At 41.8% G+C, this 16,636-nt stretch overlaps 1 protein-coding gene across 2 annotated transcripts in view; it reads right to left on the bottom strand.

Moving 5' to 3' along the window:
* Positions 1 to 1,225: 1,225 nt before the first annotated feature.
* The window catches only part of LOC135419443 (multiple epidermal growth factor-like domains protein 6), a 192,870-nt gene continuing 177,459 nt past the window's right edge, over positions 1,226 to 16,636 (bottom strand). The window contains exons 31-38 of one of the 2 annotated variants that reach the window (XM_064665802.1): positions 13,948 to 14,076; positions 12,955 to 13,080; positions 12,376 to 12,504; positions 10,026 to 10,154; positions 9,615 to 9,743; positions 8,818 to 8,943; positions 6,399 to 6,527; positions 1,226 to 6,038 (exon numbers count right to left, since the gene is read on the bottom strand). In XM_064665802.1, coding sequence (XP_064521872.1) covers positions 5,959 to 6,038; positions 6,399 to 6,527; positions 8,818 to 8,943; positions 9,615 to 9,743; positions 10,026 to 10,154; positions 12,376 to 12,504; positions 12,955 to 13,080; positions 13,948 to 14,076 — 977 coding nt within the window. In that variant the 3' untranslated portion in view covers positions 1,226 to 5,958. Of the gene's footprint in view, positions 6,039 to 6,398; positions 6,528 to 8,817; positions 8,944 to 9,614; positions 9,744 to 10,025; positions 10,155 to 12,375; positions 12,505 to 12,954; positions 13,081 to 13,947; positions 14,077 to 16,636 lie in introns of those variants that run through there. The other variant, XR_010432993.1, reaches the window with a different exon arrangement.

Raw genomic sequence — 16,636 nt, 5'->3', positions numbered from 1 at the left:
TCTGAACAACCTGGTCTAGTGGAAGGTGTTCCTGCTCATGGCAAGGGGTGGAACAAGATGAACTTTAAGTTCCCTTCTAACCCAAATCATTCAGTGATCTATGATTTATGAACATTTAAGTGCTGCAGAGACAGTGCTAACTCTGCATATGTTGAGAATATTATGGTTAAATATTCCATGCCTACTTTTTGATCAGCTCTTAATAGCAATCTGAAAGGTTAGTGCAATAACATCAACAACTTATTTGAATAGTTGAAATACTGCTTCTAATAAAGAAATTACTGAATAAGTTGCAAGGCTTATAGGATTATTTTTAGAACATATGTTAAAAAGATGACAAACCAAATGAACTTAATTATTCTATTCCTTGTTGAAAACTGTAGGAAAAGTGAAGCAAATCATGTAAGACAGAACCCAGCAGTATTACAAAGCTCAATTTAAAACATTTGCCCAAAAATTTAAAAAGGATTCCAAGCCTGCAGAGCTGCTGTCCCAGAAGCTACCAAGCCATAGCTGTCCACTTTTGCTCTGACAGCTTGATATACTGTCCCCCCTTTGTTACACATTTTGAATTCAATTTAGCATGCTACTTCCAATTAACCAGCACACACTTACCGCATTATTTGGCATTAAACAGGCACATGTGCTCCTTTAGCTCCTGCCAATGTGAGAAGACAATACCCTGAAGGTGAACCAGGCTATCTGTTCAGCAGTATCAGGCTCTGGGAAGTGTCCAAGCAGGCTGGTGGAAGCCCACAGGTGTGTGGTTTCAAATGCCTTCAAGGTGCTTCATGCCCAAGTCTTCCAGAATTGTTACACTTCATAACCATCCTCTTCCAGCAAGATTTATGCTGTGTTTTGAATATTTCTGATACTCTGGGGTCTGAGTGCCAGAAACCTCTACTTATCAGTCTCAGTCACTGGCCAGGTTGCTCTGGTCAGGGATCATATATAAATCCATTTGTGCACAGGCCATTTTTTATTCTATACAAAATACTAAAAGCAGGTGTGATTTCAGTCTGTTTCCTCTGAAAAGGAATTACAGAATCACAGAATATGCTGAGCTGGAAGGGACACACCAGGATCACTGGGTCCAGCTCCTGGCCCTGCACAGGACCACCAAGAGTCACGTCATGTGCCCAAGGGTATTGGTTCAACAGAATAAAGTTTCATCCACAACATAAACCTGCTGCTTCGAGACTATCAATAAGGAAAAAACAAGAACAAGTTTTAATGACATGTTTATATAAAAGAAATCAGCATCCTTTCACCATGATATGTCTACAACAGAAAGTACAGCACAGATGTGAGATACATCCCACATATTCCTTGAAGAGGGGTTACAAATTCACAAAGACATAATATATTGCTATGTAAGTGCTTATTAAAAGCAATAAAAAGAACAGAATGAACAATTTATGCTCTACAAGTCTGAGATTTGGTGTTTACTGCTGGAAATTGCTTTATACAGTGTCAGAATTTAAAGCTTTTACCCTGCAAAAGAATTACTGGGCACAGTTGCAGCTCATGCATGGAGCTGCTCAGTCAGCCACAGGTCAACCTGCAGGAGAAGTCCTTTTGGAACTGGGAAGTGAGAAGGCTTCTAGCCTAAACATAGCAAAATTAACACAAGGATGTGACGATGGAGATTTCTTGGTCCATCAGTTCTCTCAAAGATTATTCTTAAGCTTACTTTGCTCTGATAAGAACTTAAATTCTAACAGAGTCACTGTTTGATCTACAGTATGAAGCCACGAGGGCTCCAAAATGTGTCTTTGCCTTTTCTGGGAAGGACATAAAGGTATTATTTCCATGTTTGTCCCGTTGGCAACTCCTGACACTATGCTGGTTATTACTTACACAAACAGAAATCTGCAGCCAATCAAAATAATATGGTTGGCAAAGAATCTGGGCAAACTTTAATAGCTATGGTTCTTCAACATAAAAAGGATAAAAGTGGAATAATAATTTTTGGCAGGGGAAGCGGGGAATTTTTAAAATTCTGATTGTTTTCCTATGAGAATAGTGTTAGTGAAGTCTAACTTGAAACATGTTGTTCTGGTTTCATAAATTCTCATTGAGCAAGATTCTGCTGGACCCACTGAGTTACACTCAACTTATTTCCACTCCAGCTGAAGTTATCTGGAATACACAAGGTAAGAGAGGGGGATTTGGCACAGAAACTGCATGGCTGAAATAATTCCAATGTCTTTCTGAAAGGAGTTATCTGCACATGCAAGTGTGTTGCAGAGGAATTCACAGAGCACTCTCTTCAAGAAAGTGTAATTAACTTCAGCCTCCTGGGAACCTGGGAGCCAAGAAAGGCCTTCACAAAGTGGAAGGTGGACATCAGTTTAACTATAAACTCCATTTTCACTGAAGTTTTCACTTTCATTTTCCACAAGCCCCAGTGCTATGGTCAGGACAGTATCACCCTGACACTCTTTCACTGGAACCTGATGAAGCAAATAAGCAGAGTTATATTAATTTAGTAGTAGCTACAATCACTTGCCATAAAATTAATCTGTGGATGAGGTGATTTAGTAGATTTTTCATTAAAAAAGTCCATGCTGTCTAACAAAGTCTACTTTGTAGGTAAAGAATTAGGTAAATGGGTTAATCTGTAGTAAGGGGCAGAACCAAAACATAATAATGACATCATAAGTAAACTTCCTTAATTAATAGTTAATAATGTGAAGTTGTGGCTCTTCTAGAAAACAAAAATCCGTAAACGTTTTTTCTGCCTTGTGAAAAAAGTGAAAACTTCAGAAATAGAGAACCAAGACAAGACATTCCAAACTACCCCAATCAAAATTCATGTCTTAGTATTTTTTAAATCTTTAATTCTGATTTTTACCTTTAAATGACTGTACTTTCTTTTGGAACAAAAAATCATACTGAGCCCCAAATCAGAATGATCTGTTTGATGGCACTGAGGGGAACTTCTTTCTCCAAGGCAATATCACAAAGAAGCTAAGAAGTATTTTGAAGGAGGAATGAATAAAAAAGACTATTGCATATGAATGGCTTTGTATGAATTGGCAGTTTTTGATTTAAAAAAAGGTTTGCTGAAATATTTCCCAAGCAGATCTACTTGGTCCTCTAAATTCATTGGCACAGGCTCAGTATTTGTCTCCTAAAATATGTGTTTCATCATGTACCTAAAATTGTGACATTCTTTAAAAACACTTGATACAAAAAACTTTTATTTCCTTATACTACATATTTACAATTCTATTATCAAGGTACTGTGGAAAATGTAAACAAGTGTACACAGGTGTAAATAATATGGCTTGAGAAAAGTGTCCCCTTGGATTAGCTGCTCGAATCATGTATCAGTAAAAAAAAAAAAAAAAAAAGAGAAAAACAGTACATTTGATATATTTTGCTGTTTGACAGCACTGTCAGGGTTTTATGCATCAGCTGCTGAGTAACCACACCAATCTCTGGGCATCTGTCCCTGAACTGGAATATCAGATGTCCTGGAATGGGGCCAGTGGAGGGTCACCAAGGTAAGAGGGGCTGTGCAGTTGGGTTGAGGAGAACAGGGTCTGCTCAGCCTTCAGAAGAGAAGGTACCACTGCTTAGTCAACTACCCCATGGGGGCTGTAGAGGAGATGAAGACAAACACTTCTTGGAGATCCACACTGAAAGGATGAGAAGCAGTGGACCAAACCTGAAACTTAGGAAATTCTGTTTGGAAAACAGGAAAAATAATAAAAAAAAAAAGGCATGAAATCTTCACTAGGACAGTGGTGGTGGGATCTCCATCCTTGGAGATATTCAGAACTCAGCTGGGTGAATCTCTGAGCAACCCCATTTAACTCTGAAGGCGACCAGGCTTTGAAAGGAACCCTGGACCTCCAGAGGTCTCCTACAACTTTACTCTCTCGATGATCCTACACAAAATCTTGAGCACAATGAGATATTTGCACTACTGTTGTAGTTTGGCTCTGCAGTAAATACATAGTTAAGAACAAAATATGTCAACTGCTCAACTTGAATTATTCTTTTCCAGTAGTTGCTTAGATTATATCTCATTGTCTCATTTACCTTATCAGTTCCAGTACAGTGAAACTGCCCCAAATGCACATAATTGTAGGATCAGACCCAGGCCTTCACATCTCCAAAAGAACATTTAAAATGCCACAGCCCTACTGAAAGTCATACGCTTCTGACTAGTTTTGGAACAAGAATTTTGTCACATTTACACTGAATGAACTTTCCATCAACGTTTACAGAGCTCTACAGCAGAAATGACAAGGGATCAGCATCAATCACACTGATATTTTGGCTGAAAGCACAGTTGGTTAATTAATTTTGACACATTCACAAATATCTTTACTTTCAATAGCTATGAAGTGATGAATAACAACAATAAGACTTCCACAAAGCTTGAAAAAATACCTTCCAAACCAGTATTGCTTCCAGGAGATCACAGTTTGAATTAAACTCCCCAGTGAGCAAGTGCCACTTGCTTTGTCCTGGATAGTTAATGATTGCAGATGTGTTTAAGACCTGAGAAGAACTGTGGGGTAAAATTGTTACTTCACCTACTCATCCAACCAACTGGATCCTACTTCACCAACTCACCACTTACGCAACCACAACAACAAAGGTCTTAAAAATCACAAATTACCATCAATTATTGTAATTTCGTCTCTCCTAAGACAAAAATCTGCTCTTGCTGCTCGTTATTGTGGGTGGATGGAGTGTGAACACAAGACCTGGGACTCCCCATATTTCCATACTGCCCATTTTCCATACTGAGCCCATGGTCCTGATGCCCTTTCCTAAGTGCACTTTTGAAAGAGTCAGACTTGAGTGGTTACTGCATAGCTTTGTAACTTCTAACCTAAAGAGGTATAAAGAGGCACTCTGAAATCTTTCAGTCTGGTTAACTCAGGGTATTAAAATATAGAACATAAGTTCTTTATAACAACATAGTCCTGTATCAAAGAACAACCTGTCTAAAGAGACAAAATAGCACCAAAATGTCTTTGTTCCATGAAGTGACCAACAGCAGCTGTCGAATGGTATCAGGACTGTTTTAAGCTGAGTTCATTAAAAAAAAATTGTGCAGTAAAATCATAAACCCCACAGAGATTATCTTTAAACATCTATCGTTGTTCACTGTCTGCTTTCTCCATCCAAGATAAAACCTCTTCTGCGTTAGCAGGTACTGTTTGAGGAGATCTGCTGCCCAGTTTGACTTGACAAACCACTGAAACTCATCTGACACGATGTGAGAACGCAGAAAGCCAGGAGAGTCTGACAGATGACACCACGCTCTTTGGAAGATGGATTCAGACATAAGCAAGATACAGATGGAGACCTTCCAATCAGTCAGTCCACACTAGAACAGCAGTAGATGTTCTTAAATTAATTAAGAACTTCTTGGGGACTGTGGTGGACTCTTCTTCAGCTGCAAGTTTAAAATTAGACTGCATGTTTCTCTAGAACACACAATGTCATTCAAAGAGGAATCAGTTTGGTGAATCCCACTAGTTTCTGTGCAGTGTGATTTTGCAGTGGATCTGTACCAGCTTCATAATCTGTGAAACACTCATTAAACGTGGTGGTGCTGGTTGTCAGGAGGGTTTAGAAAGTCCCTGATACGTGGCGTGGCTCACTGAACATTGATGTGTTACACACTGCTTATCCTGATACTCTCTGGAGCTGGTCTGATTAAAAACATGTCCAAGCTTTCAAGTGATGAATTATATTAATATCAGAAAGAATGTCCAGAGTAGATTAATGGAGGGGCAAGAGGCTAGAAATAAGTACATGAAACAGATTCAGCTTTTTAAAAGGATCCAACTACTAAATGGCCTCTGTAGTCTTCCATAAGAAGTGTGAATACTTCAGTACAATTCAAGCTGAATTGAATAACTGTTTTCATATCCAAATTCAAATACCGTCTGTGCATATAAAACAGTTCATTTATTAGTCCAAATGTTACTGTTGTAGAGCTCTTGGAAAAATACTCCCTTTTTCTTGAGTTTGTTCTTCATAAAAAGGAAGCTTTGCAGGGCCACCTAGAGAATTAAGTAGAAACACGGTTTCAGGTCTATATAACATAATACCGAAAGAGTATATAGATTATACAATTTACACTTAAATAATTCAATAAATGGTAGCCTTGAAAAGAAGGTAGGGGAAGTTACACGGTCCTCCTCACAGAGGCAGAGAGCAGGCAAAACACATCTCAGGTGGGAGGTTCCCAATGTGTTTCCTAAACTAAAGGAGGAATTGAGAGGAAACTTCCACTCAATACTACAGCTCATTAAGAGGAGATATCTAAATAATTGATCCTCTTGTCCAAACACTGACCACCACCACGTTCAACAAATGGTTTCTTCTACTAAAAAAGGCTGCACACTCCCAGCCTGTGTTACCTTCTCTGCAGGTTGGCCCCATCCACGTGGCTGGGCAGGCGCAGCTCCCGTTGTATGGATTGCACTGGGATTTGCTGGCACATTGGCACCGCAGGGAGCAGTTGGGGCCATACCGGTCTGACCTGCATTCTGGAAGGACAGAAGTCTTTGGAAGACGTGGAACACTTCCTAGCAGTCTCCCTGTTCTCTGGGATCAGGAAGCTGCTTAGACACCTACATCTGTTAACATTAAAACATGACATTTTGGAAAGCACTGCAGCCTTCAAGTTTCGTCTGCCACATGGTCTGCCCAAACTGCAGCCCAGCTGTCCCGAAGAAGTTCCCAGAATGGAAATCATTACTGGTGTAAAAACAGGGGTTGACAGCCCAAGAGAAAACATCTTGGGATCTGCTCAGGAAAGTTACTGTCAGCATCCTGGATCCACACTATCTCCTGCCCTTCTCCTTCCTGCACGGCTTGGCTGTCGGTGGGTGCCGGCCAAGAGCCTTCACTCACAGAATGTGTAATTGAAAATTAATTCATTTTATATACACTCTTATGTCTTGCTCCAAATTGTACAATTCTGCTGCCTCCTGGCAAATTAAACTCACAAAAAACCCACACTTCCAAATACAAATATGTTTCACACCATACCTGGTAAATCCTCACTGCAATTTTTTATGCAACAGAGGTACAGGTGTGAAGGGAAAGTGAGCAGCAGGTCACAGGGCAGGGTGTGAAGCATTCTGCAAACAATAGCCCTCTCTCTCTCACCTCACTGGAAAACCCAGGGCATTTGCTTTCTCCCATGAGCACCCTGGGGTAAATAAAGCTCTGCTGAGACCCCCATCAGCTGCAGCCTCAGCACGTGGGAGAACTTGCCCCGTGCGCTCCGAGCTTGGCCTTTTCAATTAGGAAATGTTATGAGAAAAGGTCTCCTCAAACACCTCTGGACCTGATTTTAATTTATGTAATACCACATTTTCATGTTAATAACAATGTGTATTTAAGACATCTGTTTGAAAGTCTGCAATGTTAATTTACTACAAAAAAAGAACGCCCATAAAAGTCTGTTATATTCTCTCTCTCTCTTTTTTTTTTTTTTTTAATTAACATTTTGCCTGTTTAATGGGTGCTTTACCAGAGTTCAAATTAAAATCAGGCCTTTTATCTTTATGGCTGCAGCACAGTCACAGCTGCTCACAGTTATATCACAGATGAACTGCGCCTAATTGAAAATAAAAATGCAAATAAAACCTACCCCATAACAGCTTTTCATGGATGGGGGCTACCCTAGCTGATTGGAGAAAAATAAAAGTGACTCGCAGAGTTTGCAAGAAGCAAAACCTCAGTTCCCATTTTTGGTGCTGAGCTTCCCCCTTGCGTTCCACTTCTGCCTAAAATTTCCTTGGAAAGGCCTATGGATGCCCAGTGCTGTGTGGTCACAAGGGTGGCTGATATTCCCCATTGGAGCAGCACTGCAGACTGGGTGGCTTCTTTCTCTGACCACAGGACAGTGCTCAGATGGAATCAAATAATTTTCCACTTTATTTTTGCAGGTTGCATTAGTGCTTAAGCTTCCAGCAATTACTTTTTGTTATTAATTGCCTGTTCAAAGCTGTTTCCTGCCCTATCCTAGGACAAAAGAAGAAATAATATTCCCCCAGTGTTTCAGGGGCTCTGGAGGATTATGGTTCCTGGTGTGAAGCTCCATAGTAGCACATGGATGTTCACTCCTTTTATCTTCTTTGCCACAGCATCTGGATCACAAATCTCTTACACTCAATTAAACCACTGCAATTCCTTTTACTCCTGTATTATCCTAAATCTATTCTATCATAATCATAGAATCACCAAAAGGTTTAGGTTGGAAAGGATCTTAAAGCTCATCTGGTTCCAGTCCCAGCCCCCTGCCACTAAACCAGGTTGCTCCAAGCCCCATCCAACCTGGCCTTGAACAAGGCACAGCTGCTGCAGCACCACTACCCTCATCCATAGGGATTCTCCCCTACTTCCAGGGAAAGCAAATCCTGAGTTGGACATACTTTTTCATTGGTCTGAAAAGGGTCACAAATTTCGGTGTGAAAAAACACACAGAAATTGGGGCTCTTGGTGTCTATCTGCATCCTCTGGAGTCCTCCCCACCACCTTTGCAACATTTCTTGGTCTATTCTTCCCCAGTCCATGTTTTCCAGAACTCCACGCAAATGACATTTTACAGCTGACCCACAAAAAGTTTTCCTATCAGTGTATCAATTTAAATATTGCTTAAATCACGAGGTACAGCCCTGCTGATAAAGGTGTTGATAACCCATAAGAGCAATTTGCTACAAACAATGTGATTTTGAACACCGGCAAAAGTCCTTCTACAGTTCTTAAACCAACAGGTCATAGTGGTTTAACTATTCACAGTCCAGCCCTCAAAAACATTATCCTTACCAAGGTCACATTTGTCTCCAGTCTTCCCAGGTGGGCAAAGGCACTTCCCAGTCTCTGGATCACAAGGAGAATCTCCGCAGTCACACCGATGCTGGCACCTCTCACCAAACCAACCCCTGTCACAGGCTGATACCAAGAGAACTTTTTACATGCACATTTCAATGGCAAGATGTACATTAAAGCCAGAGGAGTTTTCCCAGGATGTCTCAGAGGAAAGCTCATAAACTCTCTGCTGAAGCCAGTGTAAATGCCAGCTTTAATGAAGAATTGAATGTAGTGGAATACGCATAATATTTGTATGAGCTCCCCTTATGTCGGGTTTGTCTAATCTAACCTATCAAAGGTATCTGTAAATCTGTCTCAGAAATGTAACTGGCACTTATTTTCATTTTTAATTAGAACTCTCTAGAAGACTATTCCATAACACTCAACAGGTCTGACATGCACCTATTTAATAATCTTATTTGGAGCTTTAGAAGCAAATTTAGAATCAGTAAAAGGGACTTATTTTTAATAAATGACATGTGGAACTCATTGCTCCAAGACATCATGGAGACCAGGACTTTCACTATATTAATCGGAACCAGATTAGTTAATTTCCAAGGGAATAAGAACACCCAGCTGTATAACAGGAAATCTGTCCCAATTTCAGTGTTTCAGGATATTCACAAGGAAAATATGGAAGAAGTTGCTCTTAACAAACAAATATTTGAGTAATTACATGAGGCTTTTTGAGGTCTGTTTTGGCTCTGGTTTTTTGTTTGCTTTTTTCTCTCACATCAGAGGGGTACCAGTACCTTTTTCACAGTGGACACCGTGATACCCCAAAGGACAAATGCACTGTCCTGTCACTGCATCACAGCTCGCTCCATTTTTACAGGCACAGGGGTGAAGACAGCCCAGCCCATAAAATCCAAGGGGGCACCCTGAAAAATTAAATTGAGGAAGGTCCATGAAGGAAATCATACACCCCATTAAAATCCTTTGTATTCTCAGCCACGTTCCCCGGGAGCCATCAAAAGTTACCCTTAACTCTAATAATGCCACATGCTTTCAAACTTGTGCCACCCAGCATCAGAGACACGCAGGACCTGGAGGCAGCCAGGTGATCTGGGACACCCCAAAAATTTTAACTGAACCAGCAGGGTGTTTCTTGATTACTCTGAAGCCCCACCTCCCACCACAATTACCCCGGGGGCCCCACTTACTGTGCTCGCAGGAGTGCCCGTAGTAGCCCTGGGGGCACTGGCAGCACCCTGTGAACCTGTCACAGGTGCCATTGTGCTGGCATGAGCAGTCCAAGGTGCAGCCAGACCCATACTTCCCTGGGAGACATTCTGCTGGCAGGGCATGGACAGAAAAATGGACAAACAAACAAAAAAAACAATCACTGACCTCACCTCAAAAATACTCATACAGGATAGCTTGTATTGCTGAGAGATGATGCCCAGAGGATAACTTGCAGACCCAAGAATATGTGTTATGAAGACACAGAGCTTCTGCCCAACTGTTATGCATTTACATACTTTGATGAAAAATCGTTTATATTACATAAATGTTTGAACAATAATTTCCTCATACTTTTAATAGTCTGCCTTTTTTAATTTGTCTCTTCACATACTTGATGTTGAACCCATACCATGGGCTGTAAAGCCGTGTAGTGAATGGTATAAATGTTATCTTCTTTTTTTTTCTTTATCTACAGCAATATTTTCTTTTAGGCACTTAGAAAGTGCAAAAGAAAACATGAAGCTTTTCCTCCTCTGTGTTATCATTGGAGTTCACGCTATTCCAATTTCTAATAAAACCAGGAGAATCTTTTTCACACATAGCAACAGCCTTTACATGTATAATGAGATATCTGCTTTCACAGTACCAAACACATCTCAAATTACTGAAAGCCAAGCCATGCAAAGGGGACTGTGCCAATACAATTAACCCCAGCATCATCTCTGAATAAGTTAACTTCCCACTGCTGTGATAATTTGAATACAGGCAGCTGAACTTAAACGAGCGTGGCCGTCCAAGTAATCAGATTCAGAACTCTGCAAATGCCAGGCAAGATCTTTCAAAAACATCATATTTAATCACTATTAAAAGGATGCCTGATTAGCTGTCTTTGATTTCCAGTCAAAACACACTCAAACCCACACTGCTGTGGAGATCAAGACTCGATTTTCCAATAATTTCACTCTCTCTGTCAAAAGATAAACAGTGAAGTTCTTTCTAGTGACACAACACAGTCCCTTATACAAGGTGTGCAAGTCTGCCCCTCATGCTCCACTCCAGAGATGTTTCATCTGTAAGATACACCCACGAGCCACGACTCCATGTGGTGACACCTGCATCATCCTGCTGAGCCTTGGCAACCCCAATGCAGCCTATGGGTGACTACAGGGATTTAGAGGAACAGACAGAGATGAACACAATTGGTCTGTGAAATGCCAGGTCAGCCAGTTATTGGTTAATTGCAAATTTTTTAGTGCCTGTCCACAGTGATCATTCACTGTGCACTGAATGCTCACAGTACTCACGCTGTGAGTACCTCCATGTAGCATCTTTCTTTTTCTTCCTGCTTCTTCTCTGCACACACACATGCATGAATTGGGCTTCTGGGTCTTCTCAAGTGCAAAGTGAAACAATTATATCTCAGAATGCTGCTAAAAAGTGTCATTTCTATATAATACTTTTATATAGGGACACTGCCCTTTAAAGACCAGTGCGTGGTAAAGATACTTATGGAGTTTGAGGTGGACATTCTACAGGTGTCAGGGGCAGAAAGGCTGTAAGTAAGTTCCTAAGAACACGTTGTGGAGCTTGAACCATGGCAGTTATGTTCTAGGGATGACATTTGTCTTGAATGTGAACTCAGAACTCGTGGTTTCCTGAACATTTAAGTCTGCAAATATGCGGGTATTTCATCTACAGAGAAACATGGGAAGGTAGAAATGCAGAATTATTTTTGAGAGACAGACAGAAGGACAGATGTGGGAAGACTCTACTCTGGACTGGCAGGAGGGTTTCTGGAGTGAAAACTGAGCTTATTCTGTTAGTGTGCTTTGCCTTGTGTAAGGGAGAGCTGTCACAGAGAAGTAAGGGTGAGAGATAGCAGGGCAATCTTAACTGCTTTGGACAGAAGTTGTCAGAACATCTGTGAAAATACTTGAGATGTTCAACTGCAGTCCAGTGTCAAATGGAAAAGAAGAACATAACAAGAGAGGAGGGATACAGGCTTCTGCTGACTGAGGAGCAGCACATGAAAGAAGGCACAAAACAACATTCCCATGAGCAAAAGAATTCAAAAGTTGGACAGCAGAAGGAGTCTCTACAAAGGAATTTATGAGAGTTACAAGTAGAACTCACAAGGTTACTGTCTCTGAGAAATGACTTGAAGCTCTAACTAGGGGTAGTTTCATGTAAGAGAAGCTACAGAGGGGAATGGAGCAGTGATGTAGCCTACTTAAGCAAAAACTGTCTGTCCCCTTTTGTGGCTGCCTGGGGACACTTCAAACCTCTTCTTGAATGTACAAGTCCACTGGCATCAAAGCAGAAAATCACCTTTCTCACAGGATCTTCCTGTCCAGCCCAGCCCGCAGGTGCAGTTGCCATCCACGTGGTCACAGATGCCACCGTTCTGACAGGTACATGTCAGGTGGCAGCTGGGGCCATACTGTCCCTGGGGACACACTACAGAGAATTAACAAAGTTTGTAAAGAAAAATAAATTAGCATTCAAAAAAAAAAAAAAAAGAATGAAAGTGATAGGGAATAAATACAAACACATGCTCCCCACAGAGTATCCCAAGTTACTGGTGTCTCCCGAGCGTGGCTGGACACCACTCCATGACTGTTATCAGTTTCATCCAAACACTTTGTCTTGCCATATCTCCTCAGCCCCGTGGAGATCCCAGTGCCCTGGAACTGAGGGTGGCAGAGCGAAGCGGGGAGATGTGGCAGGATAAGGAAGGGTGATGGAGCAGAGAGGGACAGAGCTGAGTACACCCGACTGCGACATTGACATTATCGAGCAAAGGCACTGGGAATGCAGCTACAAACAATGTTTGGTGCTGGCTTTTGTTTGCTGGGTGTTTTAAGTGTGTCACCATTGACGAGGTGACCTCGGGTCCCGCTTTGTTACCTTGCTGACAGCCAGGTCCCATTTGGCCAGGGGGACAGGAGCACTTGCCAGTCCGTGGGTCACACCGACCTTTACCACAGGCACAGAACTGGGCGCAGTCCTTCCCATATCGGTTTTCAGGGCAAGCTGAAGGAAACACAGGCTTTTGTTAAACATCCCGATGCCAGTTTTCATCTTTAACATAGGCAGGATCTTATAGGTAGAGTTGGCTTCATTTTTATTCCACCTAATGTGCTTCAAAGCAACAGCTATGAAACCAAAACCCATCCAAAGACATGACTGCTTCATCCTCTGAGACTTTACCTGAAGTTATAAATATAATCTGTGGTTTCACATGGAGTATTTAAAAGATTTCCTACTAAAATGTGAGTGTACAACTGAAATATCACTTGCTCATCCTTCCAGCTAAAAACATCTTTCCATCTTTAATATTGATGCTGTCCTATACCAGAGAACAAAGCTATAGGCTCCTAAATGTTCAAACATTGCCTTTCTGTGAAAAAGCTGAAGAGAACTTCACAGAGATCAGAGCTTTGGAAACAGGACAGAAATTCGGCCACGTCATTTAGCTCTGAAACACAGAAGTAACACTAAAGTTGCCATGGAGTCTTTACCAGTTTTGCCACGATAAAACTTGATCTTTTTCCCATTTATTGAAACTAATGGCACCATAGTGTGAAGCAAAATATTGAGATAATTTCTCAACCTCAAAATTTTGGACAGGAAGAAGGAACTTGAGCAACTCATGCTGAGCTGGCTCTAGAAATACATTTGGGCAAGCAGGTTGTAATCCTGGGATGAGTGTCCTTGCTCCTACGCGTGCGGAAGAGAGGAAAAATATTTTGCAAGAGATTTTTTTACAAAGCTGGAATCCTGATTTACAATTCAAGGAAGAGGTAGCTGGGATCTGTCTGTTTTTCTACTGACAAGCTCTTATGCAAATTATTCTCTGTGCTGTGTTTTGACAGAGGCAGAACATGAATGTTGGCTTACTTTTACTGCAGTCGGCTCCAATGAAACCGGGCGCGCAATCACACGTTCCCGACGCGGGGTCGCAGTGGCCTCCGTTCATGCATTTACAGGGATTTTGGCAGTTTGAACCATAAGTACCTTTTGGACACCCTGTTTGAAAACAAAAAAAAAAAACCCATCAATTAGGCTACGTTGCTACTGGGCCTGCTGCTTTTCACGCCATAAACACTTTTTTTGCTTACAACCGAAATTAGATTTTTATTTTCTAAGTCTAGTCACTTCTAGAGGGCCAGGAGCAGGCCTTGGTGAGCAGATGGCTGCCTGGGGCAGCATGGTCCTTGGGGGAGCACTGACTTAGAATGTCAAACCCCTGGAAAGCTGGACCAAGTGCTGCTGCTGAGCCTGGTCCGACTGCTCCTGGCTCTGTGCTCCTTCCATTCCCCATATGTGACTGTAGAAAGACAAGCAAGTCCAGTTCTAGAGAGGTTTTCCTCTGGGATTTATGTTCCAAATAAACCTGTTCCCTCTTTCCCTCCTACAGAGAAGGAAAGATGGGGCCCTGCTCCCCCTTCCTTTGGGCAGCAGCAGCCTGGTTTGCCTGAGATGGCAAGAAGCCGTGAGCCATCTCCGTGTCTTTTAGCAGCCATTTTATGGATACTGGGGCAGGTCATGTCTTTCAAAAATGTGGAAGTTGGGGGAAGTTTGTTTTCTCTATTATCTACTGATTCCCTGCAAAATGGAGCTGGCATTGTAAGTGGTTGCCCAGAGAAGTTGTGGATTCTCCGTCCCAGGCAGTGTTCAAGGACAGGTTGGATGGGGTTCTGAGCAATCTGTTCTAGTGGAAGGTGTCCCTACCTAAGGTGGGGGATTGTCCCTTCCAACCCTATGGATAGAAGACTATGAAAACCTGTACCTGACAGTGCAGGTTATGTTACTATGTTACTGCACATGACAGTAACATGGAATTTCAGAAGAGACCTTCTCAGGAGACAGACACAGGAAAAAGATGGTTTAAATGCAAAGTCAGAAAATTCCCTGAGGAAAAAACCAAAGCAGCTGTATTTCATAAAAACCAGGGGGATCATTAGACCTGGATGGATTGTTGAGCCAGTGTTACATGGCAACAAGCTGTCCATGAAGAGGTTTTCCAGGTGCTAGTGACTATTTCTGGTTTCTTTCCGGACAGCTAACGTGGAAGGAGAAATGAATAAAAGATCAGGGAGATCTGAATGCATCTGCCGTGCTTAGCTTATGTCTTCAAGATGCTCTTTAGAGCAATGAAGGCTGGAACTGAGGGAAAGAGCTGGGCAGAGCTGCTGGGCACGTGCCTCTGTCTGTCACCACTGAACCTCCAGTGTGCCACCAGTGAACTCCAGCAATGCAAGTTATTCTCCTAATTTTCCAGTGTACTGGAAGAGAAAGTACCTGGTACTTTAAGAGCAGCATGATCATCATCAAACAGTTCCACTAGTGCTGCTACACCTAAATGTCATTTCTTTGCTCGCTCCTTCCTTCTCTTCCCTGGCAAAAGGAAAGTCTATGGCTACTTTGGAAATCTGGTTGAATATATATTCGCACACGTATCCAAGCAACAGATCCCTTGCAATCTGTGCATAAATAACTTCATGTATTTTCTCTTTCCTGAAGGCATGAAAACATGGCCTGAGCAGCTGGAGAAATCTCTGGATTTTCTGAACTATTCAATAGCAAGGGAGAGCTTATAGGGAAGCTTTGAAGGGGTGCCTCTTACAATAAAACTGAACATTGGCTTCTGCTCAAACCAGGATAGCAGATCATCAGGACTAAACAGATACACACTTTTATAACATGCAGATACTCTCCCCAGCCCTTCTCAACCATGAACTCTTCTCAATGAATACTTTGTCATCAGTGTTTCTGTCTGTCAGCACACAAATTCATGTGCAAACCCTGGCATCAAGGAGTGAGCCCTGCAACATCTAATTCATTCCCACCAAAACATGAAGTTAAGGACAAACCCAGATTCTATGATTTAATTGGACTCTACATGAGTTTCTCTTTCCTCTCCCCTTTCTTTTTGGTATCATTTGGCTTTCCTCTTTCTCTTTAATTCTGTTTCCCACACTCCCAAACACGTTGCTTCTCCTTGGCAAAGCTTCCAGAGCTGTTCCTCAGCTCAAGGCCAGTGATAGATGCTCCATCACTGAAAGGGATGCAGTAATTCAACACTCCCCCACACCCCCTTACCAATTTATTTACTCTTGCAGCACCATCTGTATTTCAGTTCAAGAAGGAGCAGCACAAGCAGGTCAAGCTCAGCCACTGCAGTGTGCACATATTTATTAACAAGGCCACTTCATCTGTTACTACTTTGCAGAAGACTTTCAGTGCAGACAGTGGGGACAATTTTACACCGTGTTCTACCATTTCAGTAGGCTCTGCTCTTCTAAAGAGGGTTATCCTCTCACTGCCATATGTCTTTATGTCTTTATCTCATAGAGACATTTTCAAATTCAACGGTTTCCTGTGCTTCTGACTTATGTTCTTCTGCTAACAAAAAAGAGTGGCAGCCAGATTTCCACCTCATTTCCCAATTTTTTTCCTTCTGGTTTGAGTTGGTTTGCCATGACCAAGAGCTCCTAAATCTTTTCACACCAGTGGCACACTCTGAGACTTTTTTGACCAATGTTATTAACTGCATTGTCAAATAATCCCTTCTGACACATCCTGT

The sequence above is a fragment of the Pseudopipra pipra genome, chromosome 10 (genome assembly GCF_036250125.1).
Source record: "Pseudopipra pipra isolate bDixPip1 chromosome 10, bDixPip1.hap1, whole genome shotgun sequence".
Classification (NCBI taxonomy): Eukaryota; Metazoa; Chordata; class Aves; order Passeriformes; family Pipridae; genus Pseudopipra; species Pseudopipra pipra.
Note: the sequence above shows the minus strand (reverse complement) of the source record. Positions and strands in the feature narration are given on the sequence as shown.